This window comes from Elephas maximus, chromosome 22 (assembly GCF_024166365.1).
Source record: "Elephas maximus indicus isolate mEleMax1 chromosome 22, mEleMax1 primary haplotype, whole genome shotgun sequence".
NCBI classification, from domain to species: domain Eukaryota; kingdom Metazoa; phylum Chordata; class Mammalia; order Proboscidea; family Elephantidae; genus Elephas; species Elephas maximus.
The window spans coordinates 20,333,960-20,359,470 of NC_064840.1; the positions used below are offsets into that span (position 1 = coordinate 20,333,960).

General features: G+C 50.8%; 1 protein-coding gene across 1 annotated transcript in view; it reads right to left on the minus strand.

Moving 5' to 3' along the window:
• Positions 1 to 2,071: 2,071 nt before the first annotated feature.
• Positions 2,072 to 25,511, minus strand: part of TRPV4 (transient receptor potential cation channel subfamily V member 4) — a 28,573-nt gene continuing 5,133 nt past the window's right edge. The window contains exons 3-15 of the mRNA XM_049865816.1: positions 19,760 to 19,912; positions 18,654 to 18,794; positions 16,413 to 16,711; positions 14,642 to 14,821; positions 11,740 to 11,898; positions 11,344 to 11,436; positions 10,380 to 10,453; positions 9,497 to 9,662; positions 9,190 to 9,256; positions 5,433 to 5,749; positions 4,762 to 4,889; positions 3,298 to 3,419; positions 2,072 to 2,780 (exon numbers count right to left, since the gene is read on the minus strand). Of these exons, the coding sequence (XP_049721773.1) occupies positions 2,623 to 2,780; positions 3,298 to 3,419; positions 4,762 to 4,889; positions 5,433 to 5,749; positions 9,190 to 9,256; positions 9,497 to 9,662; positions 10,380 to 10,453; positions 11,344 to 11,436; positions 11,740 to 11,898; positions 14,642 to 14,821; positions 16,413 to 16,711; positions 18,654 to 18,794; positions 19,760 to 19,912 (2,057 nt within the window). The 3' untranslated portion in view covers positions 2,072 to 2,622. The remainder of the gene's footprint in view (positions 2,781 to 3,297; positions 3,420 to 4,761; positions 4,890 to 5,432; positions 5,750 to 9,189; positions 9,257 to 9,496; positions 9,663 to 10,379; positions 10,454 to 11,343; positions 11,437 to 11,739; positions 11,899 to 14,641; positions 14,822 to 16,412; positions 16,712 to 18,653; positions 18,795 to 19,759; positions 19,913 to 25,511) is intronic.

Genomic DNA, 25,511 nt, shown 5'->3' on the forward strand with positions numbered 1-25,511 from the left:
TATCTCCCCACCAGCACCACGACTATCTCTTACAGCATTACTTTCTCTCCACCAGCATTACTATCTCCTCACAGCATTACTATCTCCCCACCTGCATTACTATCTCCTCACAGCATTACTATCTTTCCACCAGCATTACTATCTCCCCACCTGCATTTCTATCTTCCTACCAGCATGACTGTCTCCCCACCAGCATTACTATCTCCTCACAGCATTACTACCTCCCCACCAGCATTACTATCTCCTCACAGCATTATTATCTCCCCACCAGCATTACTATCTCCCCACCAGCATTACTGTCTCTCCAATGGCATTACTCTCTCCCCACCAGCATTACTATCTCCTCACAGCATTATTATCTCCCCACCAGTATACTGTCTCTCCAATGGCATTACTATCTCCCCACCAGTATTACTATCTCCTCACAGCATTACTTTCTCCCTACCAGCATTACTATCTCCTCACAGCATTACTACCTCCCCACCAGCATTACTATCTCCTCACAGCATTACTATCTCCCCACCAACATTACTATCTCCTCACCAGCATTACTAGCTCCTCACAGCCTTACTATTTCCCTACCAGCATGACTATCCCCCCACAGCATTACTACCTCCCCACCAGCATGACTATCCCCCCACAGCATTACTACCTCCCCACCAGCATTACTATCTCCTCACAGCATTATTATCTCCCCACCAGCATTACTATCTCCCCACCAGCATGACTATCTCCTCACCAGCATTACTATCTCCCCACCAGCATTACTATCTCCCCACCAGTATTACTATCTCCGCACCAGCATTACTATCTCTCCAATAGCATGACTGTCGCCCCACCAGCATGACTATCTCCCCACAGTATCACTCTCTCCTCACAGCATTACTATCTCCCCACCAGCATGACTATCTCCTCACTAGCATGACTATCTCCCCACCAGCATTACTATCTCCCCACCAGCATGACTATCTCCTCACCAGCATTACTATCTCTTCACAGCATTACTATCTCTCCACCAGCATTACTGTCTCCCCACCAGCATGACTATCTCCTCACAGCATTACTATCTCCTCACAGCATTACTATCTCCCCACCAGCAGGACTATCTCCTCACCAGCATGACTATCTCCCCACAGTATCACTCTCTCCTCACAGCATTACTATCTCCCCACCAGCATGACTATCTCCTCACCAGCATGACTATCTCCTCACCAGCATGACTATCTCCTCACAGCATGACTATCTCCCCACCAGCATTACTATCTCCCCACCAGCATGACTATCTCCTCATCAGCATGACTATCTCCTCACAGCATTACTATCTCTCCACCAGCATGACTGTCTCCCCACCAGCATGACTATCTCCTCACAGCATTACTACCTCCCCACCAGCATTACTATCTCCTCACCAGCATGACTATCTCCTCACCAGCATGACTATCTCCTCACAGCATTACTACCTCCCCACCAGCATTACTATCTCCCCACCAGCATTACTATCTCCTCATCAGCATGACTATCTCCTCACCAGCATGACTATCTCCTCACAGCATTACTACCTCCCCACCAGCATTACTATCTCCTCACCAGCATGACTATCTCCTCACCAGCATGACTATCTCCTCACAGCATTACTATCTCTCCACCAGCACGACTTTCTCCTCACAGCATTACTCTCCCCATCAGTATTACTATCTCCTCACAGCATCACTATCTCCCCACCAGCATTACTATCTTCTCACAGTATTACTATCTCCCCACCAGCATTACTATCTCCCCACCAGCATTACTATCTCCCCACCAGCACACTCTCCTCCCCATTTCCTTCATCTTTTCCTTTCCCATCACCACTCCATTCTCACCCCATCCCTCAGGCCACCACCATTAAAACCATTCCCAACCCAGCCACCACCACCACCACCACGACCCTACCCACCATCTTGGTTCTCACTTCTGACCCTTGTTCTCTCCCTTTCTCCTCCCCTCCACCACAGGCATTCCTAGTTCTCCCATCTTCCTTGCTGCATCCCTTTGCCTGTTACCATCACCCCCACCACCATGGTCCCACCGTCTCCACCATCTATGAGTGAACATTTATTGAGCACCGACAAGTCCCAGATACTCTACAGAACATATAGAAGGTGTGGTCCCACCCCAGGGCCCCAGCCTCTCAGCAAAGCCACCATGTGGCTGACATGGCAGTATGTGTAGCCCAAGGCACGGGTTGGGGCTGGGGACTCAGCCAGGTAGCACACCTGGAAAGGGGTCCTGAGGTCTCTGCCAGGCCCCCGTTGGGGGCAGGGCCATGCTGCTTTCCCGAGTGCTGAGCAAATAAATAACGGTGAGGTGGGGGCAGGGGTGGAGCCCCTGTGGGCAGGGAGCCCTGGCACCAGCAAATGTGACTCCATGGGAGTGAGACAGGCGGCCAGGACCCCCAGCTCCAGGTGGGGAGGCGGAGCTGAGGGCAAAGGGTCCTGGGGCCTTTGTAGCAGCTCTGCCCAGCTCTCCCCTCTGGGGGTCAGGCGGACTCCCCCTAGCAGTGGCTGAAATGCAGTTGGACTAGAAAAGGGTGGGCAGAGGGCATGGGGAGTGCTGAAGGCCAGAGACCTTGGCCCACAGACCCTAGAGGGGGGCGTTGTCGGTCCTCCACTTGGGGGGGTAACTCTGTTGGTGGCTGTCACAGCTGGGATTCCCCATGGTGTCAAGAGGCACCACCACCTCATCCTGGTTCGAACTCTTGTTCAGCTCCACCACGCGGGGTACCACCGAAGACCAACGATCTGTGCAGTGGGTGCAATGGAGCGAGGGGTCAGGGAGATGGAGAGTGCACGCACATATTGAACGCTTAGGGGGTATTATTATTCCCATTTTACAGAGGTGGAAACGGGGGTTCAGAGAGGGCAAGGCACCTGCCCAGGAACACCCAGGAAGGGCATGGAAGAACCAGGATTCAAGCTTGGGTCTGAAGGGCCTGAACATCCATACCCTTTGTACCACACCACCCTCGTTTATGGTTTAGTGAGAAAACAGAAGGGGTTCCGCCATCGCAAGAAGGCCGAGGACCCTGGCCTCCCCGCCCCACTGCAGCTCCTATCCGCAAAGGTGAGCTACCCCAGCCATTCACAAGCATGCAAGGAAACTTAGTGGCCAGTCCACCTGATCCTCCCATTCTACAGACACGGACGTTGAGTCCTGGAGAGGGGACGGGATTGCTTAAAGCAAGTTAGTGTTAAGGATGGACCAGGGCTCCCCTCTGTGCCCGTCTTTCCCCTCCACCCCACCCTCCCTTCTACTCACCCCTCCTGAGGCGGCCCACAGTGTGCGAGAAGCCGTAATACTGGTACGTCTCATTCTTGCCGGGGTCCTCGTTAATGATGCCCAAGTTCTGGTTCCAGTGGGACCAGTTCACCTCATCCACCCTGGCGAGGCCAGAGAAAAGGGTCGGGGGTGCCCCCTGCCAAGATAGGCACCCCCCGTACACCCCCGGGCAGCCTTCCTGCTCCAGGCTCCCTAGCACACTCTCCTTCTTGGTGCTATTACTTCTTGTTCCTGGGTTGTTCTTAACTGGCATTGAGGTGCCTCTGGGCAGGCCTGAACTGCCAACCTTTTACCTAGCAGTCAAGTGCTTAATGACTTGTGCCACCTGGACTCCCTGGTAAAGTCAGTTCTCGCCTCCTGGGCCCAAAATGGCTCCATACCATTTGCATTTTTTAAAATAATTTTTTGTATTTTCATACACCCTCCACTTTTTGAGCAATTGCTACATGTCAGCAAAGTAAGTAAAACATTCACTATTCCCATTTTACAGATCAGGAAACTGAGGCTCTAAAAGGCTAAACTGTTCAGCTAAGGTCACAAAGCTGGTAAGTTACAGAGTCAGGATTGGACCCCAGTCTTGCCTGACTTGAACGCTAGACTTATATGCTACACTGGCAATCGCTTTACAACGAATGACTCGTCTTAACGAAATGATTCACCACGGGCTTCCCTGAAGAAGCTGCCATTCCCCATGCATCTGGAAGATGGAGGCAGTCTGTACAAGGCCCCTCAGTCAGGCAGGGGAATGCCCCAAGCCCTGGGAGCTGCTGATGGCTTGGTTTCCCCACATCAGCCAGGGCACCAAAGCCCAGCCAGCGTGTGGGCGATAGAAAGCGATGCTCTGATGTACTCTTTTAAGAACTATCTATACGAGATCAAAGTGACAACAGCAACTCGAAAGGTTAGATAGGAAACTTAGGAGGCAGTGAGTTCAGGTTAATGGGAAAGAACAACTCAGAAAAGGAGGGTGAGAATGGTCGCACAGCTCAAAGAATGAAATCGATGTCGCTGAATTGTACATGTAGAAAACTGTTGAAGTGGTGAATGTTCCGCTGTGGATATTCTCAACAACGACAAAAATAAAATAAATTAAAAAAGAAAGGGATACGCTAAGTCAGTACCCGCCTCCACAGCTCCATCTTCCCTGAGCGAGGGGCCGATGACTGACACAGGCTGCCATTTTGGGCGTCCCAACATGCGCTGGGCACTGGCCTATGAGGTGGTGCTATCGCTGTCCCCATTCCATAGATGCAGAAACTGAGGCTGAGAGAAGAGACCCAACCTGCACAAGATCACACAGTGGAACCGAACTCCGGTTGGGCCTTCAAGGCTCCCAAAGTTGCAATGGACAGAAACGTAAGAGGAAGCAGCAGGGGGCCCATTCACCCCATTCACCCCTTTCGCCCCAATGGTGGTCCTGGTCCACCTCTGGCCCCGCCTCACCTGAAGCACCACCTGCGGTCTGGAGTGCCATCTGAGCTCTTGCCCACAGTCACCATCTCTCCGGAGCGGAAGGCCTTTCTTAAGAACACGGGAAAGGAGCGCTCGATGTCCAGGATGGTGGTGGCCCACTGCAGGGAGAGAAAGGTCAGGGTGGGCCATCAGTGACCCTCCCCCAACTCCATGCCTGCTGCCCTAATGGCGCACGGGCCAAGGTGGGCAGAGAACTAGGCCTTGTGGCCCCTAATGCCCCCGAAACAGGTGCCTGGCAGAAAAGCAAATGAGTGCGGCCAGAAGGATCAGATGCAGAAAGACCATGGCCCAAGTCTCACGACACATATACAGCAGTCACCACTCGGTGTGGGGCACACTAGGGAGGGGTGGGGAGTGGGACAAACCAGGGATGCCCTGTCCAACGGGAGCCTCTCAGTCCACCTGGTGGCCACCAGGCAGGAATATGAGTCTGGTGTTGCCGGGGCTTCCAATTTTTCAAAACAAGGCCAGAAATCGGGATTTTTATATGAAATCTCTTGACTTTTAAATGTGGCTTTAAATTTTCCAAAAGGATGGTGAGCCAGAAAAGAAACTATCTTTGCTGGCCAAATCTAGTCCGCTGGCTGCCAGTCTGCATCGTATGATGTACCCCCAGTGGGGCAGGGTGTCTGGGGCCTCACCTGCAGCTTCCAGATATGCTTGCTCTCCTTGGAGACCTGGCCCACCGTCTCCCCCATGAGGGCAATGAGCATGTTGAGGAGCAGTACAAAGGTGAGGATGATGTAGGTGACCAGCAGGATGATGAAGACTACGGGGTACTTGGCGCTGCTCAGCATCTCCAGGTCGCCCATGCCGATGGTCAGCTTGAAGAGGTCCAGGAGGAAGGTGCTGAAGGTCTCGCTGTCGCGGCACGAGGGGTAGGTGGGCACTGAGCAATTGGTCTGGTCCTGGTTGCACACCTTCATGTTGGCACAAGGGTTCAGGAGGGAGACCAGGGCTGTGGGAGGGATGGGGGTGGCATCCACTGAGTGCTGAAGAGGTGGACAGCATCATTCCCATTTTATGGAGGGGAAAGCTGAGGCCTGGAGAGGCGAGAGCACTGACCCAAGGTTATCCAGCTAATAGGGCAAGCCGAGGCGGGACCCCAGCTCCTCCTGATCCCAACACCCATGCTGTTTCCACAGACTCTTGCTGACAAGGAAGAAGCATACAGGGTCTAGAAGTGGTTCTCAGCCAGGGGTAACCACTACCCCACCAGCCCCCAGGGAGACTCAGCAATGTCTGGAGAGATTTTTGGTTGTCACACCTGGGAGCGGAGATGCTACTGGCATATAGTGGGCAGAGGCTAGACCCCACTGCCATCCAGTCGATTCCAACTCACAGCAACCCTATAGGACAGAATTGCCCCATAGGGCTTCCAAGGCTGAAATCTTCATGAACGCAGACTGCTACATCTTTCTCTTGGAGAATGGCCGGTGGGTTTGAACTGCCAACCTTTCTGTTAGCAGCCCAGCGTTTAACCACTGCGCCGCCAGGGCTCTTTGGGTAGAGCCTGGAGAAGCTCCTCAACATTTGTTTCAGCCATTTAGTGCTGCCGTAACAGAAATACAAGTGGATGGCTATAGCAAACAGGAGGCTAGGAGTCTGAATTCAGGGTGCCGGTTCTGGAAGAAGGCTTTCTCTGGCCGCTCTGGGAGGAAATCCTTGTCTCAGCTTCTGTAACCCTCGTGATCCTTGGTTCCTTAGGGGTCTCCACATGACATCTATCTTTATCTCATCTGTGCTTGCTTGCTTCTGTGTTGAATCTGCTCTTTTCATGTCTCAAAAGTGAGTGGGTTTAAGACACATCTTACACGGATAGGCCCTCATTAACATAACAAGGAAAGCCTTAGTCCCAAATGGGATTATATCCACAGGTATAGGGGTTAGGATTCCAACACATATTTTGGGGTGACACAATTCAGTCTTAACAACATCCTGCAATGCATAGGACAGCCCCCACAACCAAGAATGATCCAAGAGTGCCAAGGGTGAGAAACCCTGACCTAACCTCTCATTCCCAGCATTCCCCGGGGCAGACTGTCTCTCACACTCTTGTGTCCCATCCACACCAGGTCAGAGAGGAAAGGTGGAAGTAGAAACCAGGTATCAGTCCTGACTGTCCCCAAAGCTGTGGTCTCTAACAGTCTCGCCCCCTCAGACATCTCAAGTTGATCACAGGGCTCATCCCTTCCCACTAAGCCCAGATGATGCTTCAGAGTCCTTCTCAACACAGTTTAGCGGCAACAACCTGACTCAAAACCAGCCAGGGCAGGGAGCAGGAGGAGGCTCAGCCCCTTTGATCAGTGGGGCGTAGAATTATATTGCCTTCAACCAGAGATGGTAAACACGTTTCAACTCATATGCTTTGTTGTTAGCTGCCTTCAAATTGGCCCCAATTCATGGTGACCCCATGCACAACAGATCGAAACATAACACTGTCCGGTCCTGCACCATTCCCACCACCAGTTGTAGATCCAACCGTTGTGATTCATAGTGTTTTCATGGGCTGATTTTCAGAAGTAGATCACCAGGCCTTTCTTTCTAGTCCGTCTTAGTTTGGAAGCTCTGCTGAAACCTGTTCAGCATTGTAGCAACGTGCAAGCCTCCACTGACAGACAGGTGGTGGCTACACATGAGGTGCTTTGCCTGGGAATCGAACCCGGGTCTCCTGCGTGGAAGGTGAGAACTCTACCACTGAATCACCAATGCCTCACTCAAGCTAACGCTGTTCAGTTGTACAGTGGCCATTGAAACCTTATGTTGAAGGATTCTGAGACTTTGTATTCATCAGAAAGATAGTTCTGTGATCCATTAGCAATGTCTTCCATGGACACAAAAGTGGGGAACAGCAGCGAATGTGCCATGTTTGTTACGTCAGCCTCAGACCCCAATCTAGCAGATCTAGCATACCCTGGCAAGAGAAGCCCTGGGACCAGGCTGCCCCCTAGGTTGCTCCTTTGACTAAGCCCCTAGCTTCTACCTCAGTTTCTATAATTAGGGCTACAGTAGGACTAGACTCCTAACCTGGGTCCCAACCTATTGCTGAGCCCTTGACACTCTGTCTAGTTCTTCTTCACGGCCCTATTCCTGGGAGAGGGTAGCTGTACCCTGCCCCTATCTCCTCAGCCAAGGCTAGAGACCCACTTCTCTAAAATGACCCTCACAGATTATTCCCTCAGCACTATCTGGGTTAAAATATCACCACCACCAGACTCCTGCTGCCTGTGCAGAATCTGAAATGTGAACATGGCCTGGTCAAGCCTGAGGTGGCCACTCCCCTGTGGACACCAGGCATTGGATGGCGGATCACACACCCTTGGGGATTAGTCCAGTGTCTTGGTCACTTGCCCCATTTCTGGTCCTTCCTCCATGGTCTGTGCCACTGAGGCCCCAGCATGCCTCAGTTCAGCATAATGACATCACGGAGAAAGCATCCGTGGAGTGGGCCAATTCTGGGCTCAAAAAAAAAAAAAAGGCCCACGCTGGTAGATCAATTACAAAAATTGTCCCAGTCTTTCCCCCTGCCCTATTTGCAAAGTGGCTTTACCCTTGCAATGTGTCTATTTCTCTGCCCTTTGAGTCAGGGCTGGCCTTGTGACTTACTTTGGCCAAAAGAAGGAAGCAGAAGTGACACTGTGGCTTTACTGACTTCAGTTCAAGTTCTTGGAGCCCTAGGACACCAGGTGGACAAGCTCAGGTCAGCCAGCTGGAGGATGAGAGCCACGTGGAAGAGAGCAAAGTCACCCCAAATGAGGCCACCCTAGCTAGGCCAGTCAGCCCATGGCCAACCCACCAGCTGACCACAAACACAGGCACTCGGCTGAGATCAGCCAAACCTGGCCTCTGTCTACAGAACCAACCAGGTGACCTATAAACTTGCGAGCAATAATAAATGGTGGTCTTTTTAAACCTCTAAGTTTGGGGTGGCTTAAATAGCTAACAGGGCCCTGGTGGTGCAGTAGTTAAGAGCTCAGCTGCGAACCAAAAGGTCAGCCGTTGGAATCCACCAGCAGCTCCTTAGAAATCCTATGAGGCAGTTCAGCTCTGTCCTATAGGGTCACTATGAGTTGGAATCAACTCGATGGCAAAAGGTTTATTTGTTTGTTTTAAATAGCTGATACACCAGCTTTACCATTTACTAGCTTTTGAACTTGGGTAAGTTATTTAACCTTTCTAAGCCTCAGTTTTTGTGCCTGTAAAGGGGGATAATAAAGGTACTTACCTCACAGGCTTATTGGAAGGATCAAATGAGGCAGGGATGGTAAAGCACTTAGCCCAGTGCCAGGCAAACAGTGAGAGCTCAGCAAATGCTGGCCGGTATCAGCAGCACATGATGCTGCCTGCCCCAGGCCTTGCACCGCCCCCGCCAGTCTCACCTCGGCACCCAGAGCTCACCTGAGGCATAGCCGATCATGAAGAGCAAGTAGACGAGCAGGAAGCGGAAAAGGTCTTTGAAGAGGATCTAAAGACCCAAAAGGCCAAGACGAGACACATGGTTTCTCATTCTCTCCACTCCTCCAGCCCAAATTTGCTCTCTACGTCTACCCTTCCCCCCTCCACCCCCAATGCCCAGACCTTCCTGCTGCCCCCACAAGGCCTCCAACCCTCAGATATACGGGTACCATCTGCACAGGTAAGACGTACATTGGTACGTGTGGCTCCTTGCAGGGACACACAGGTCCAGAGGGTCCCCCGTCCGTACCTTCTGGATCATGATGCTATAGGTTCCCGTCAGCTTCAGCCCACGGGTGAAGTACAGGGCGTTCATCCAGCCCAGGACCAGGGCAAAGACCATGACGGCCAAGTAGGCCTCAATCCCCGCCAGGTAGAGGGCCGCTGAGACAATCACCAGCACAGAATAGATGAAGCTACAGAGCAGCAAAGGCCATGAGGGGGGCCAAAACAGAGAGGGTACCATGAGGCCTTGTGGGGGGGGATATGCCCCCAAGCCCTCCTGTATATCAGGATGTCCTTTTAGACCCCCAGAAGAGAAATAAAGTGGATTAGCTAGATTATCCAGGAGCCTGTTAACCAAGATGCTCTATTAATTGGCAATTAAAAGTGTGTGTAATGGCCCTGAAGGCCTACAAGATCCCAAAGAGACACACTTTGGAATTGCTAGAGAGAGATTCAGGGATGTTCAGGAGAGATTTTGTGGTTAAGTAAATTTCATTCTAAGGGAAATAGAAAAAGATGTGGTGCACATGCGGCAACCCCCTTATCCTGTGCCCTAGGCAGTCATCACTCATCAATCTCAGCTCTCCTTCCCATTAAACGCAAACACAGCCTCAAGATTCTTCTCAACAGGACAGGGTAGACAGACATTAGCAATCAATTACTGGCATAAGAAATGAACCCTATTCCTATCGATGGTATATACGGTAACCCCCCAGCAAGCCAGAATCTTGCTTTAACCAGAAGACCATTTTGCTTGGCCTTTGTCTTGTCCTGAATTCGGGTTACAGCTGCAGGGGTTGGGTATATTCCCTCTGAAGAGAGTCACCTCCTGCTCCAGTCAGGATGACCCGCTAGCCCAACCCTGCCTTCCTCATCCAGGAGCCGCTGGCCCAGGGACATTTACTCACTAGAGCAGCTGGAAGGAGCCATCGATGAACAGAGAGTTCACACCAGGGCATTTCTTCATGAACAAGTCTTTGATCTGGGGAAGGGAGGAGGCCCGAGAAAGCAGGGGAGTCAGCAGGAGAGTGGGGGCAGGGAGGGAGGGCTGGAAGAAGGGAGGACACAGTGGGGTACAGTGACCTGTTGGACAAAGAGACAGAAGAGAAGGAGAATACAGAGTTGGAGAAGGAGGTGGGTGAAGAGAAGGAAGGACACAAGGAGGAAAGAGAGGAAAAGGAGAAGAAAGAAGAGAACCAGTTGCCACTGAGCCAGCCTCAACCCGTGGCGACCCTGTGTGTCTCAGAGCAGAACTGTGCTCCACGGAGCTTTCAGTGGCTGATTGTTCAGAAGCAGATCACCAGGACTTGCTGACGAGGCACTCTGCGTTGACTCGCACTGCCAACCTTTTTGTTAACAGCCAAGTGTGTTAACCATTTGCACCACCCACGGACTCCAGGAAGAAGAGACCAAACCCAAAACCAAACCCATTGCCATTGAGTCAATTCCAACTCGTGGCGACCCCATGTGTTACGAAGTAGAAATGCTCTATAGGGTTTTCGTGGCTGCAATCTAAATGGAAGCGGATTGCCAGGCCTTTCTTCTGTGGCATAACTGAGTTGATTCGAACCGCCAACCTTTAGGTTAGTAGTCGAAGGCAAACCATTTGCACTATCTAGGGACCTGGAGGAGCCCTTGTGCCACAGTGGTTAAGAGCTTGGCTGCTAACCTAAAGGTTGGCAGTTCGAATCCATCAGCTGCTCCTTGGAAACCCTATGGGGCAGTTCCATTCTATGCTATACGGTTGCTATGAGTCCAAATCGACTTGACGGCAACAGGTTTGGTTTGGTTAGGGACCTTGAAGAGAAGGTGGAAAAAAAGGAGGAAAAAAGGCCATGCAGGGTGGGTGGTATCTGGGAGACAAGCACTCACATTGGTGAAAAAGAACAGAACCCCAGTGAAGAGGGTGATGATTTCGCCAGCCAGCCTCAGGTAGTCCACTGTCGTGCGGTAAGGATATGGCGGCTGGGGAACAGAGGGCACACAGGTCCTCACCCAGCCCCTCCAACATCTGGCCCCAGATCCAGACGTCTCTCAACACCCTGAGCTCCAGTATGGAGTCTCTTCCCTCATCCTTTTGGCCCTGGACTGGCTGTGGGGTCTCCTCCCAGCTCAGAGCCACCCCTGGGTGTTGGAAGCACTCCCCATCCTGTTCCTAACTCTTCCCCAGTCCGTCATACAGGGGACCCAGGAGGGCTGGGCTATGCCCAGTCCTGGGGGGCCCGGCCCAATGCCCTCCCCAGTTTCTGCCGGGCCCATGGCACTCACAGTGCCCTCCAGTGGCTGGTAGTAGGCAGTGAGGGTGAAGATGACCATGGCGCACAGGTAGGAGACCACGCTGATGTAGAAGGAAACAGCTCCGAACTTGCGCCACTTGTCCCGCAGTAGCTCATTGATGGGCTCCACGGCCAGCATCTCATGGCGGTTCTGCGGGAGGCAGGGTGGTCAGGGCTGCTTCCCCAACATGGGGACTCCAGTACGCCTTCCGTCGAGAGCTCTTTCTCTTCCTAACCCATCCTCCAGCTACACGCAAGGATTCACGGGGAACTGGATGGGATTCAGAATAAAGTCCAAGCTCCTGGGCTCAACATTCGAGGCTCTGCCCAATTTTGCCCCAATTTACCTTTCCTGCGTATCTCAGGATCACAGAATCCCAGAGCTGGAAAGATCCTTAAAGAATGTCTAGTCTCATGGCTCCCCAACTTCAATCTGTGGATGGTATCAAGCTGCTGGCAGTAAAATCATCTACGTGGTTTGCTAAAAATACCAATCCCGGCTCCACCCTCAGAAACTCTGATTCAAGAAGTAGGATTGGCTATGAGCAACTGCCCCCTTTGCCATGAGACCAGAAGAATTGGATGGTGCCTCACTCCACTTACTGGACATTTTTTTTTTTAATTAATTTTTATTGTGCTTTAAGTGAAAGTTTACAAATCATGTCAGTCTCTCATACAAAAATTTATATACACCTTGCTTTAAGCTCCTAATTGCTCTCCACCTAATGAGACAGCACACTCCTTCCCTCTACTCTCTCTCCTCATGTCCATTCAGCCAGTTTCTGGCTGCTTCTGCCCTCTCATCTCCCCTCCAGACAGGCGATGCCAACATTTACTGAATATTTGGTCAAAGATTCTATAGAGGAATCCTGATCAAAAGGGGGAAAAATGTGGAACAGAATTCCAAATTCTCATGGAATCCAGACTTTTTGGAGCCACTGAGGCTGGATGAAGCCCCCAAACTATTGCCCTGAGATAATCTTTAAACCTGAAAACAAAAATATCCCCAAAAGTCTTCTTTAAACCAAACAATAAAAAAAAAAAAACATACATTAGCTTATTTAGGAAAGAATGTTTGCCCTGAACATGGTGCTCTTTTAAGAGCTATCTATATGGGATCAAACTGACAACAGCAACTCAAAAGGTTAGCTAGGAACCTTAGGGGGCAGTGAGTTTACATTAATGGAGCAGGAACAACTCAGAAAAGGAGGGTGAGAATGGTTGCACAACTTAGAAAATGTGATCAATGTCACTGAGTTGTATATGTGGAAATCATTGAATTGGTGTCTGTTTTGCTGTGTACACTTTCAGTAAGAATTTAAAAAAAGAAGCAAGATTGGGCAATTTAACCCAAGGATGATAAATACGTGACTCACTTAGCACAATTTCCCTATTCTAAACCCAGGGCAGACATCAACAATTGAGCCCTGCACAACAGCTTTCGATACAGTTTCTTAGCAGACACTACCAATCGGTTTGTACCAGAGATGCTAAGCTTCCTGCCACTTTTGGTCTAAATTGAGTTGGTCACTAATTTCAAAGAGGAGGGATGTCTGGCCCAGAGAAGGGCGATATCTTGCAGAGTTCACAGAGCCAGGAAGCAGTAGAGCAGGGATAGAAGGGAAGCTGCCTGCCCCTGGTTTCCAGCTCTTTCTACCCGGTTTGTATACCATCCTATTCCTCTAAGGACTTGACTTTCTTCATAGCCATGGCTTTGTGCAATGTTGTAGCACAAAGATGTTACTGCCGTGTTATCCCTGGTAGTTAAAGGCAGAAACCCAAATGACCAACGATAGAGGAATGATTCGTTAGAATGTGGTACGTTCACAAGCAGCAATGACATTGCAGAAGAATATTTAATGGCATGGAACGATGTTCACAAAACACTGCTAAGTGGAAAAAAGGGTTTTCCAAACTTCATATAACAACTACTGATAATAACAGCAGACACGTAATGTTTACTCTGTGCCAGGCTGCTCTGAAATTAACTCCTTTGGTCCTCTCAGCAACCCTATGCACTATCCTTATCCCTGTGTTACAAATGAGGAAGCTGAGGCCCAGAGAGGTTGAGCCACCTCCCCTGAGTCACACAGCATGTAAATTACACAACCAGGATCTGAACCCAGCCCTGCTGGCCCCCAGAACCCCACTCTTTTTTTATTTTTGATTTTTTTTACTGTTGTAAAAACATATATAACAATCTGCTAATTCAGCATTTTTCAGGTGTACCATTTGGTGATAGCAATGGCATTAATCATACTGGGTGACCATCGCCCACAATCGTTGATGGATTTCCCATCACCATAAACAGAAACTCAGTGCTTCGTAAATAATGATGCCCCCTCTCCCCCCACAGCCCCCGGCCGCCCCTGGTAACCACTAATAAACTTTGGTGTCTATACATTTGCCTGTTCTTGTTATTTCACATTAGTGAGATCATACAGCACTTGTCGTTTTGTGATTCACTTATTTCACTCAGCACAATGTTTTCAGGGTTCATCTATGTCATGGCATATATGAGGACTTCATTTCTCTTTATGGTTCAGTAGTATTCATTTCACTGTACATGTGTACCACATTCTATTTATCCATTCATCCGTTGATGGACGTTTAGGTTGTTTCCACCTACTGACTGCTGTGAACCGTGCTGCCATGAACACTGGTGTACAGGGATCCGTTTGTGTCTCTGACAAAGCCTCACTCTTAGCATCCTCCTATAAGCCTTGTCCATTCCCTCCATTACCAGATGCTGTTCCAGGCACTTGGTTGGCACCTTCTCCTGCCCTCAGCCCATGGACCCACCACTTTGGGCCACGGAGGGTAGGCGGCCCCACCAGGTTCCAGTCGTACTCCTCCCCCACCACCCCCAGGCCCTGCCCTGCCCTGGCACCCACCTCGATCTTGCTGTTATACACCAGGATCTCCAATACGGAGGCCTCTTCCCCACACGTGTCCAGGGAGGAGAGGTCGTAGAGTGAGGAATACACTGGTCCGTAGGCCCAATCCTTGAACTTGCGGGACAGGTGTCGCGTGTCCTCGTCCGTCACCTCCCGCCGAATGATATGCTGAAATACCTGCCCAGGAGGAGGAAGTGTCACGAGCCCTGGGGAAGGGCACCCACTGCTCAGGGCCCCACGCTGGCGGGACTCAGGGGCGTGAGCAGCCCACCCAATGGCGTCTCCTCAGAGAACGGAACAGAAAGGGGGGAGAAATGTTTACTGAGCACCTACCGTGTATCAGGCTCTTTTCTCATGTTACCTTGATTCTTACTCTTACCACTTTGGTTTACAGGTGAGCAAATGGAAGCTCAGAGAGACGGAAGGTATTAACAGAGATCACACACCCCTCAGGTGAGACTAGGCTTTGAGCCCAATGAATAGATCTTATTGTTGTTGTTAGCTGACGCTGGGCCGCCTCCAACTCACAGTGACCCATGTGACAGAGTGGGACTGCCCCATTGGCTTTTCTTGGCTGTAATCTTAATAGGAACAGGTCACCAGGTCTTTCTCCCACGGAGATGCTGGGTGGGTTCGAACCACCAACCTTTTGGTTAGTGGCTGAGTGCTTACGAATTCTACTACCAGAGCTTCCTGAGTCCACCTGACTAATAAGTTAATCCTAATTATCTTATTCCGTCCTTCCTATTACTATGCCACCATCTGTGGCTTACATACAGGGAAACTGAGGCACAGAGACAGGTGTGAATTGCCTGAGGGCATGCAGTGAGTGGGACAAAGCTAGAATTTAAACCCAGGCCCTGTGCACTGCCTCAGGGCTCCGGTACAATTGTGATTTTGGTCATTTTTGCTATATTTTTAAGGGAGTCCTACCAACCACTATCTTTTATCGAGCCCACCCTAGGCTCTTTATTCGAGCTTTATGTGGATAACCTAATCAGTTGTCACAACATCAGTACATGACAGGGCACTATTATTATCCCCGTTTTACAGATGAGGAAACAAAGGCACAGAGAGGGGAAGCGCGATGCGAAGTGGCTGAGCCAGGCCTTGGACCCAGGGGTGAGCTTGCCCCCAGGGGACACTGAGCAATGTCTGGAGATGTCTGGTTGTCAAAACTGGAGAAGGGGGTGCTACTGGCATCTAGTGGGTCAAGGCCAACAATGCTGCTAAACTTCCTACAGTACGCAAGACAGCCCCCACCACAAAGGATTAGCCAGCCCGACGTGTTAGTAGTTCCAAGGTGAAGAAACCCTGCTCTAGGCCCTACACTGTAAGGCCCAAGGTCGGGAAGGAACCAATGTAAGACCACTCAACAGGTCAGGGGTTGAGCCAGGACCTGACAGTGGGGTGTGGGTGAGTATTAGAGGGCTGGAGCCCTGGGACTCAGTTTGATATCAGTGGCTTGTCCTGGCCGGTTGGGGGGGTGGTAAGCATCCAATGGGATAAAACGAGGGGAGAGGCTTTGGGAGTAAGTTAAATAGTTTGGCTGGGTAAGATGGAGCCACAGCAAGTTCTTGAGCTGGGGCATCTGCACAATAAGGTTGACATAATGGGATGTGAGTGCATTTATTACCAATAATGAATGACAGCAGCAGCCCCTCCTCCTCTGTGTGTGTGTGTGTGTGTGTGTGTGTGTGTGTGTGTGAGTGCGCGGAAAGGGGTAAGAGTGTGTGGGTCAGCTATGCCCCCCCAGCCCCACACTCACCCCGATCTTGCCCGTCTTGGCGGCCATCATGAGAGGCGAGAGGCCATCGTTGTTAAGCACGGCCTCCAGGTTGCTGTCAGGGAAGAGGCGGGCACACTTGAGCAGCAGCAGGTCATACATCTTGGTGACAAACTTGGTGTTCTCGCGGGTGTTGTCGGCGATGGCCACCAACGCATGCAGCACCGTGTTGCCACGTGAGTCCTGCCGCCGCATGTCTGCCTTCTTGTGGGGGTTCTCCGTCAGGTAGTTGACGATGTGGGGCTGGTTGGTGCAGGCAGCCAGCGAAAGGGGCAGCTCACCTGTGGGCCAGGTGGATGGGGGGTGGTCAATGTAGGGCCCCCCCCCCCGAGGTGGGGATCTGCCTGCAGATCCTTGGGGAACCCTATGAGACTCCGGGTGCAGGATGGATACAGAGCCAGTCACCGTGAGCGCATCGCTTCTGTGGGTACAGTCCGGTGTGGGTAAGGGTGATGGCGGGTGGCAATCTGGGATCATGGCTGTCATGGATTGAACTGTGTCCCCCAAAACTATCTGTCAACGTGGCTAGGTCATGATTCCCAGGATTGTATGATTGTCTGCCATTTTGTGATTTTCCTATGTGTTGTAACACCTCTCACTATGATGTAATGAGATGGATTAGCGGCAGTTATATTGACGAGATCTATAAGATTAGCTAGTATCTTAGGCCAATCTCTTTTGAGATATAAAAGACAGGGGCAAGCAGAGAGACATGGGAACTTCATACCACCAAGAAAGCAGTGCCAGGAGCAGAGCGCGTCCTTTGGACCTGAGGTTCCTGCACTGAGATGCTCCCAGACCAACGGAAGACTGATGACAAGGACCTTCCTTCAGAGCCGAGAGAGAGAAAACCTTCCCCTGGAGCCAACGTCCTGAATTTGGACTTCTAGCCTACTGGACTGTGAGAGAATAAACTTCTCTTTGTTAAAGCCATCCACCTGTGGCATTTCTGTTACAGCAACACTAGATGACCAAGACAATGGCCAAGAGGATTTGGGGGCTGTGAGGGGCTGGAGGAGTCCCTGAGTGGTATATATGGATAACGGACTCACTGTTAAACCTAAAGGTTGGCGGTTCATGTCCACCCAGAGGTGCCTTGGAAGAAAGGCCTGGCAATCTACTTCCAAAATACCAGGCACTGAAGACCCTATAGCGTGGGTAAGAATGGTTATACAACTCAAAGAATGTATCAGTGTCACCGAATTGTACACACAGAAACTGTTGTACTGGTATATGTTCTGCCGTGTATATTTTCAACAACAACAACAAAATAAATAAATTATTAAAAAAAAAAAATTCATCCAAAACAAAAAAGAATCCTTGACTGGTATAGCCGGATTTCTACCATAGGCTTCCAGATCTCCTGCTCTACCCTCTAATCCCCTTCTCCATTCAGTCACCCCAATGTCCTACCCCACCTGCTCTTATACCTACTTGGAATCGCGATCAATGATCACTGTATTCTTTCCCCTCCCACCCAACTGAGGCAGACTAATACCTGGAAGCTGTGCTGAAGATGGCAGAGTCAAAGGTGGAAAGAAAACAAAATTATATCAATAAAAAGAACTACATAACTTAAAAAAAAAAACCTATGGTGCATAGCTCTCTGACACACACGGGGTTGCCATGAGTCAGGGCTGACTCACAGCAAGTGGCAGGTAGGTGGAGGGGCTGGGCACACATCGTGGTGGAATCTCTCACTTTGTCCCTGGGACCCACATAACATGCGAGTGAGCAGGAGTGATCAAATAATTCAGTGGTCCAGCCGTAAGGACACGGCGGTGATAGGGACCAGGCCCAGCAACCCGACAGTCGGCCCCATGTAATGGGGCTACAGGATGCACACGGCAAGGTGCCGGGTGGTGAGGATTCACCAACTCCATCCCGCCTCATCTCCCCCCTGGGTTCTCAAGAGCCCATTGTACAGATGGGGAAGCGGAGGCTCAGGGAGGTGAGGTGCCGCACTGGCAGTCACATGGCTGGCAAGGAGCAGGGGGGCTTTTGGAGCCAGGGCTCTGACTCCCAGCTCTCCCTCTTCACAGCATGAACTCAGGGAGCAAGACGGAAACACAGTTTGTGACTCCAGGGAGTCTGGGCCCCTGCCCAATGTTGCTCTAGCGCTTGGGGAGCTGTCAGGGCTGAGGACACCAGACTGTACCCCTTGCCCCCCATCTCCAAGCTTCTTCCCTTCATGCCCCAGCCCCTGCCAGGGCCCCTCCTCACCAAAGTAGAAGTAGCCACCTTCATCCTTAGGCTGGAAGAAGCGCCCTCGGGCCTGGGCGTGGACATCAGCCCCTTGGGCCACAAGAAGCTCCACATAGTGTTTGCAGCGGCGCTCGATGGCAATGTGCAGGGCGGTCTGACCTGTGGCGGGACAGAGGGACAGTCACCTGGGGTGCAGACTCTGCCAGGTCTTGTTGTTATTAGCTGCCGTTGAGCCCGTTCCAACTCGTGGTGCCCCCGGGTGTGCAGAGTAGAACTGCTCCAGAGAGTTTTCGAGGCTGTGACCCTGTGGAAGCAGATCATCAGGCCTTTCTTCTGAGGTGCCTCTGGGTGGGTTCGAACCCACCAACCTTTTGGTTAGTAGTCGAGGGCTCAAATATTGGCACCGCCCAGGGCCTCCCTACCAGATCTAGGGGGGCCGAATGTGGATGCTGAGGTGGGGACTGCAGCCTCAGCCATCCCCACCTCGAGGGTAGCAAACAGGGCCTCGGACATTCTCCGGGCCTAAAGCTGTTGCATCAGGGGAGCAGAGTTCTAGGCTTGAAGGACATCAACTTGAGAGATTGCACATGTGGGGGCCTTCAGAATCACACACGCTTCAATGGTAGAGAGGCAACTACCGCATCTTAGTCTCACAGAATTTTGGACCCTGGATATGAAGTTCATGGACTTCGGAGCTTAATATCAAAGAATCTGAAAGGTCAACTCTGATTCATAGCATCTCAGAATTTAGAACTGGGAGGGCGGGGCGGGGGAGCTTGGAATCAGGGCACCCTTGCTTCTTAGAGCTGTTGGCTCACAGACTCATCCCAGAGTCTTAGGGTGCACAGCATCTGAGGTCCAGAAGTCCAAGTTCATGGGTAACTAGGCTCAGTGTAGCTCAGAATCTCAGAAGCTTTGATTCTGAGACTCAGAATATCAGAGTTGGAAGGGCCAGCTATTGTTCCTTCTTTCCTTCCTTCAACAATCAGTTCCTGGGTACCTGCTGGCACTGGAGGTGCAGACGGAGGCTCTCGGGGCTGGACAAGCCAGGATGGTGCCCCTGACACCTCCCACCGCAGCCCACCACCTCTTCCCCTCTGACCCCTAGTCTGGCCCAGCCCCACCTCGGTAGTAGACGTCCCGGAAGGGCGAGTTGATGAATTCGCGCATGTTGCCCGTGCGCTCGGCAATGTCCAGGAGCAAGGGGATGGTGTCATTGCGGCCATTGCTCAGGTTCAGCAGGGCCTTGGGCAGGCAGGTCTTCCCCGTGGACGGCTCTGGGGGCAGGGACAAGCGAGGTAAGGCGGTGTTCGGCCCACGGCCCCTCAACTGCTGGGCAGGAGGGGACAGAGCCCTAGGCAGGGAGTCAGGGGCCCTGGGATCTGGTCCTGACTCTGCCACGCCTCCTTTCTGAGCCTCAGTTTCCCCGTCTGCCCAGTGGGAATGTCTACTCGCTCTGGCTGCTTCTCACAGCACTGAGAGGTTCAAATAAACCCATGGGGTACAAGTGCTTTTAAGTATGGGAAACCACAGCCTATAGATCAATACTTACCAAAGCCCATCCTGGGGAAATTTTTTTATAGTGCTGAAATATATATAACGTAAAATTTTCACCATGTTTTTATGTGTACAATTCAGTGGCACTAATTACATTCACAACACTGTGTGACCATCACTCCTATTTATTTCCAAAGCTTGTTTTTTCCCCACACATGCTCTGGAGAATTTTAAAAAGGGCTTTGTGATCCAGTAAATGAGGGAAAATGCTGGGCTCGACGAAGCCAAGGGGAGGGTGGTGGTTTAGTGGTAGAATTTGTGCCTTCCATGTGCGAGACCAGGGTTCAATTCCCAGCCAACGTACCTCATGTGTTGCCACCACCTGTCTATCGGTGGAGGCTTGCGTGTTGCTAGGACACCGAACAGGTTTCAGCGGAGCTTCCTGACTAGAACAGACTAGGAAGAAAGGACTGGTGATCTACCTGTGAAAATCAGGCAGTGAAAACCTTATGGATCACAACGTTCTGAACCACAACCAACTGGGGATGGAGCAGGGCCAGGCCAAGTTTTGTTCAGTTGTGTATGGGATCGCTATGAGCCACAGGTAACAATAACAGCAACAAAGTCAACCCTATTTCTTTATTGCAGGACTTCTCAGGGCCTTTAGTATCCTAATGAAACTCGGAAGCCAGACACAGCAGGCAAGCTTCTGCCCACCTATTTCAACATGAAGTGTTTCACACTTGTAATCCTAGGGGAAGTGAAAGGGGCCTGCAGCATATCCCAAAGTGTGGGCTGCACGCCACAGTGGACCTGAAATTACCTTAGGAGGGGTGGGAGAGGATTTTAGGGGGTCCACTGATGCTGCAGGAGAGCAAGTTCTCATCCTATTGCCAAATCTCTCTCCATCTTTCTCATAAAGTCAGTCTCTGTTGGGTACTAGGAGGTCCTTAACACCTTTTACTAACGCGTGCTAATGTCCCTTAACGCTCTTCTTTCCCTTGCATGTATTTTTATGGTTACATGAGTTTATTTGTTTTTAAAGTGCGAGTCAATCAAAAGAAAACTATGAATTAAGCACAGGAAAACATCAGGCTGGGACTCGGGAATGGCCCGCGGGTGGGAGCTGCTAGTAGGGTGACGGGCTTTGGGATTCGAATCCTGGCTTTGTTCTCAACAGCTGTGTGAGCCTCTCTATGCTTTGGTTTCCTTCTCAGCTCAGTTGAGTCTATGAAGGGGAACCGATGAACTAATCAATGTTATTGATTAGCCCAGCGCCAGGCAGATGGGAGTTCTCAATAAATATTGCCTGTTGCAGTTATTGAGAAGGTCCTTGTGTGGTGCAAATGGTTTGTGCTTCCCTACTAACCTAAAGGTACTACCCAGTGGCACCACGGAAGAAAGGGCTGGCAATCTGCTTCCATAAAGATTACAGCCAAGAAAACCGTATGGAGCAGTTTTACTCTGTAACACACGGGGTGGCCACAAGTTAGAATCAACTTCATGGCAATAGGTTTGGTTTTCTGGTTGTAGTTATTACTCCATGGGAGGACCTTAAGAACAACCATTTCTCTAGGTCCAGAAATCACAGGCCAGAGCTTGAAAGACTCATGGAGACCTCAATTCCAGTCCCGGCCCTCCCCGAAGTAGGGCTGTTATTTGGACAAGCCTCCTTCCCCACTATTCCCACTGTATCCCTGGCGTCCAGCCCAGAGTAAACACTTAGTAAATATTTCTTGAATGAATAACTGACTCCACTTTCACACCTGCATAATGGGAGGGCTGTCCTAACTCTGGCAAAGGCCCTAGAGGAAGCTGTCCAGACAGGCTCACACTCAACTCTAGCCTTGGTGTGCTAATTATTTTCTAATTGTCTTTCAGGCAACTCCCAACTCTTAATGCTAACCTCTTTGTCCTTCCCTCCCAAAACCTGCCTCCAGCTCCAATATGCCCCTTTCTCAGAGGACACGTCCTGGGCATCATCCTTGTTCCTGCCCTCCCCTTCTCCACATCCAACCTCCCACCATGTCCTACCGATCTTACCTCCTATTTCTTCAATTCATCCACTGCTCTCCACTTCCATTGCCCCACCTGGTCCAACCACCATTTCTCTTGCATGCCCAAGACGGCTCCCTGGATCGCCAGCCTCTCTGGCCTTCCTTCAATCCACTTTCCACACAGTAGCCAGAGTGGTCATCTCAGATTGCAACTCTGATCACAAGGAGCCACAGGGCCTCTGCACATGCTGTCCCTCCACTCCCTTCCTGGTCTGAAACAGTCCTGCCTCCTCTTTGTCACCTGGTTAACTGCAGCTAATTCCTGACTGGGCTCAAGTGTCACCTCCTCCAGGAAGCTCTCCCAGATTTTCCTGACTAGGCCAAATTCTCCAACACAGCCTCTTGTTGGCACACAGGGTAATTTGTGATTGTGTGAATATTTCTGTGATTGCTTGATCACTGTTGGTCTCACCCAGGAGACAAGCACAGTCTCACAGCCCCTGTACTGAGCAAAGTACCTGACACTTGGTAGGTGCCCAATACCATTTGTGGTGTTAAACATTCAAAGAAAGAGCAAGCTGGGCACCAGAGGAATTCCAAACCACAGATGACCCAAAGTAGCTTGTGTGGGGTGTGGATTTAGACCCTGGCTTTGGGTCTCCATAGCTCCTGACCTGGGCTATAATGGGCTAGGGAATGCCAGCCTGAATTCTGGGATGAGATGCCAAAACAGCGTCTTCCCAGAGGTGGGGAAAGATATGCAGTTCCAGGGTTCCACCACCAGGTGGCAAAGTGGCTCTTCTCACAGGGGCTGCAGGAGTGAGGGGCCCTAACTTTGCAATTTGCAAATTTAAGGTTGCCTAACTTTGCTAAGGAAACCCTGGTGGCGTAGTGGTTAAGTGCTATGGCTGCCAAAGGGTTGGCATTTCGAATCCGCCTGGCGCTCCTTGGAAACTCTATGGGGCAGTTCTACCCTGCCCTATAGGGTCACTATGAGTCAGAATCGACTCGACGGCACTGGGTTTGTTTTTTTTGGTTTAACTTTGCTACGGGCGTGGGGGGTGTCACAGCCTTCCCCCAAATCACATAAGCTCATGAGCCTTTAGTCAGAAAAACATTCAGGGGCGAATCCAGGTTTTGTGGGACCTGAAGCTTATACAATTTGGGGGAAACCCTGGTGGCACAGTGGTTGAGGGTTATGGCTGCTAACCAAAAGGCCGGCAGTTCGAATCCACCAAGTGCTCCTTGGAAACCCTATGGGGCAGTTCTACTCAGTCCTTTAGGGTCACAATAAGTCAGAATCGACTTGACAGCAATGGGTTTGGTTTTGGTGTTTTTTTTATGAAAAAGAGCACACAATTTTAAATATAAAATTAGGCCCAGAGCCCGGAAGGGGCTGGAGCAAGCGGGGGGGCCCTGAAGCTTAATTAGTGTCATGAGCTTCATGTAAATCCCCCTCTGCTGTTATTGTTAGCTGCCCTCAAGTCACCTTCCAGCTCACGGGGACCCCATACACAACAAGATTGAACCACTGTGATCCAGAGTTTTCATTGGCTGATTTCTGGAAGTAGATCGCCAGGCCTTTCTTCCTAGTCTGTCTTAGTCTGGAACCTCCGCTGAAACCTGTTCAGCATCACAGTAACACGCAAGCCCCCACTGAGAGATTGGTGGTATCTGCACATGAGGTGAGTTGACCAGGAATCGAACCCGGGTCTCCCACACGGAAGGCAAGGATTTACCACTGAACCACAACTGCCCCCTAAACCCTCCTCTACACCTGCAATATTCTCTACAATTTCAGGGATCGCCCCTCCAAGCTGATCTTGTGTTCCCCCCCATACATTCACACATTTGTAAGTACACACACACACAAACACCTAGGGGGCTCCCAGACCAGGCTTAGGGTCCTGAACTCCAGTAGAAGCTGGAAGCCTTAGCAAGCTCGTCCTGGCCTGGTCTGCCCCACTGAAGCCATGGGCATCACTGTCCCCATTAAACAGGAGCTTGCCCCCCTCCCAAGTCTCTCCCACCACCACCTTTGCCTAATAAACTCAGAGGGACGGGGGGGCTATTTAGGTAGGCTCAAATGTGTGTTATCTCCAAAAGAGATTATTCACACAACCACTGAGATACTCTCACAGATAGGATAACCTGTCCCCCATGACTTTAAACTTAGGCTCCAAAACGAGGCCACATCTTCCGGCCAGACAGCATGAATGAATATTTTCTATAAATCCTGTCACTACCTTGTGACAGGCACAATGATATTACATTGCATTGTTTTGGTGTTAAAAGAATTCGTTTGATAAAAGTATACATGAAAAATATACCACAGACTGGGTCACCCTGTTTTGGCATATGTTGAGTGAAATCAGTTACAAAAGGACAAATACTATATGATCCCACTTATATGAACTATCTGGAACAGGCAAGTGTATAGAAAATAAAGTTCATTTATTTAGTGGCTACCAGGGGGAGGAGGAAGGCGAAAAGATGGTATCTTTCCATGGGGGCCACTGAGCTTCTATTAATGGGATGGAAAAATTTGGAAACAGAGGGTGGTGATGGTCACACAACACGGTGAAAGTAATTAACGTCACTCACTGAATTATACATGTAAAAAAGGTTGAAATGGCAAGTGTTTGGGTATATACATATTTACCACAATGAAAAGAAAATGGCCTCTCCTGGCCTTGGAAGACCTCCCAGGCCAGAGCTGCAGGTCACTGCTGGCCTTCCGGCGACAGGCTCTCCTGGTAGCAGGGGTCGCCATTCTTGACTTTTTATATTGTTTTGTGGGATCCTCTGACCAGTTCATTAGGGTCCAGCTGGTACCTGGCACATAGGAGAGGCTGACCTTGGTGAAGGGGCTCACAGGCCAACCTCCCCATTTTACAGGGAGGCCTGAGGCAGGGAGGGGAGCTGGCACCCTGAGGTGGGTGTTTTGAGTCTGGACAGTCTGGACAGCAGGGAGACAGTGGTAGTAGTGGCTTCAGCCTAGAGAAGGTGGCCCTAAAGCCAGGATAGCCAGGGGCTAGGGTGGGGTGGGGCCGAGACCAGGAAGGGGAAGCAAAAATCCCAGATGCTTTCTTCACCTCCACCCCCCTCCCCCCCCACAGTTCCTCTTGGAGGGAGAGCAGAGACTTCCAGGACCTCAGGACTATTCTTACTCCCCAGTCTTCAGATGAGGAAATGGAGGCTCAGAAAGGCCAAGGAACTCCCTGGAGACCAAATCAAACCCCTTGCCATTGAGTCAATTCCAACTCATAGCAACCCTATAGGCCAGAGTAGAACTGCCCCATAGGGTTTCCAAGGAGCAGCTGGTGGATTTGAACTGCCCACCTTTTGGTTAGCAGCCAAGCCCTTAACTTTTGTGCAACCA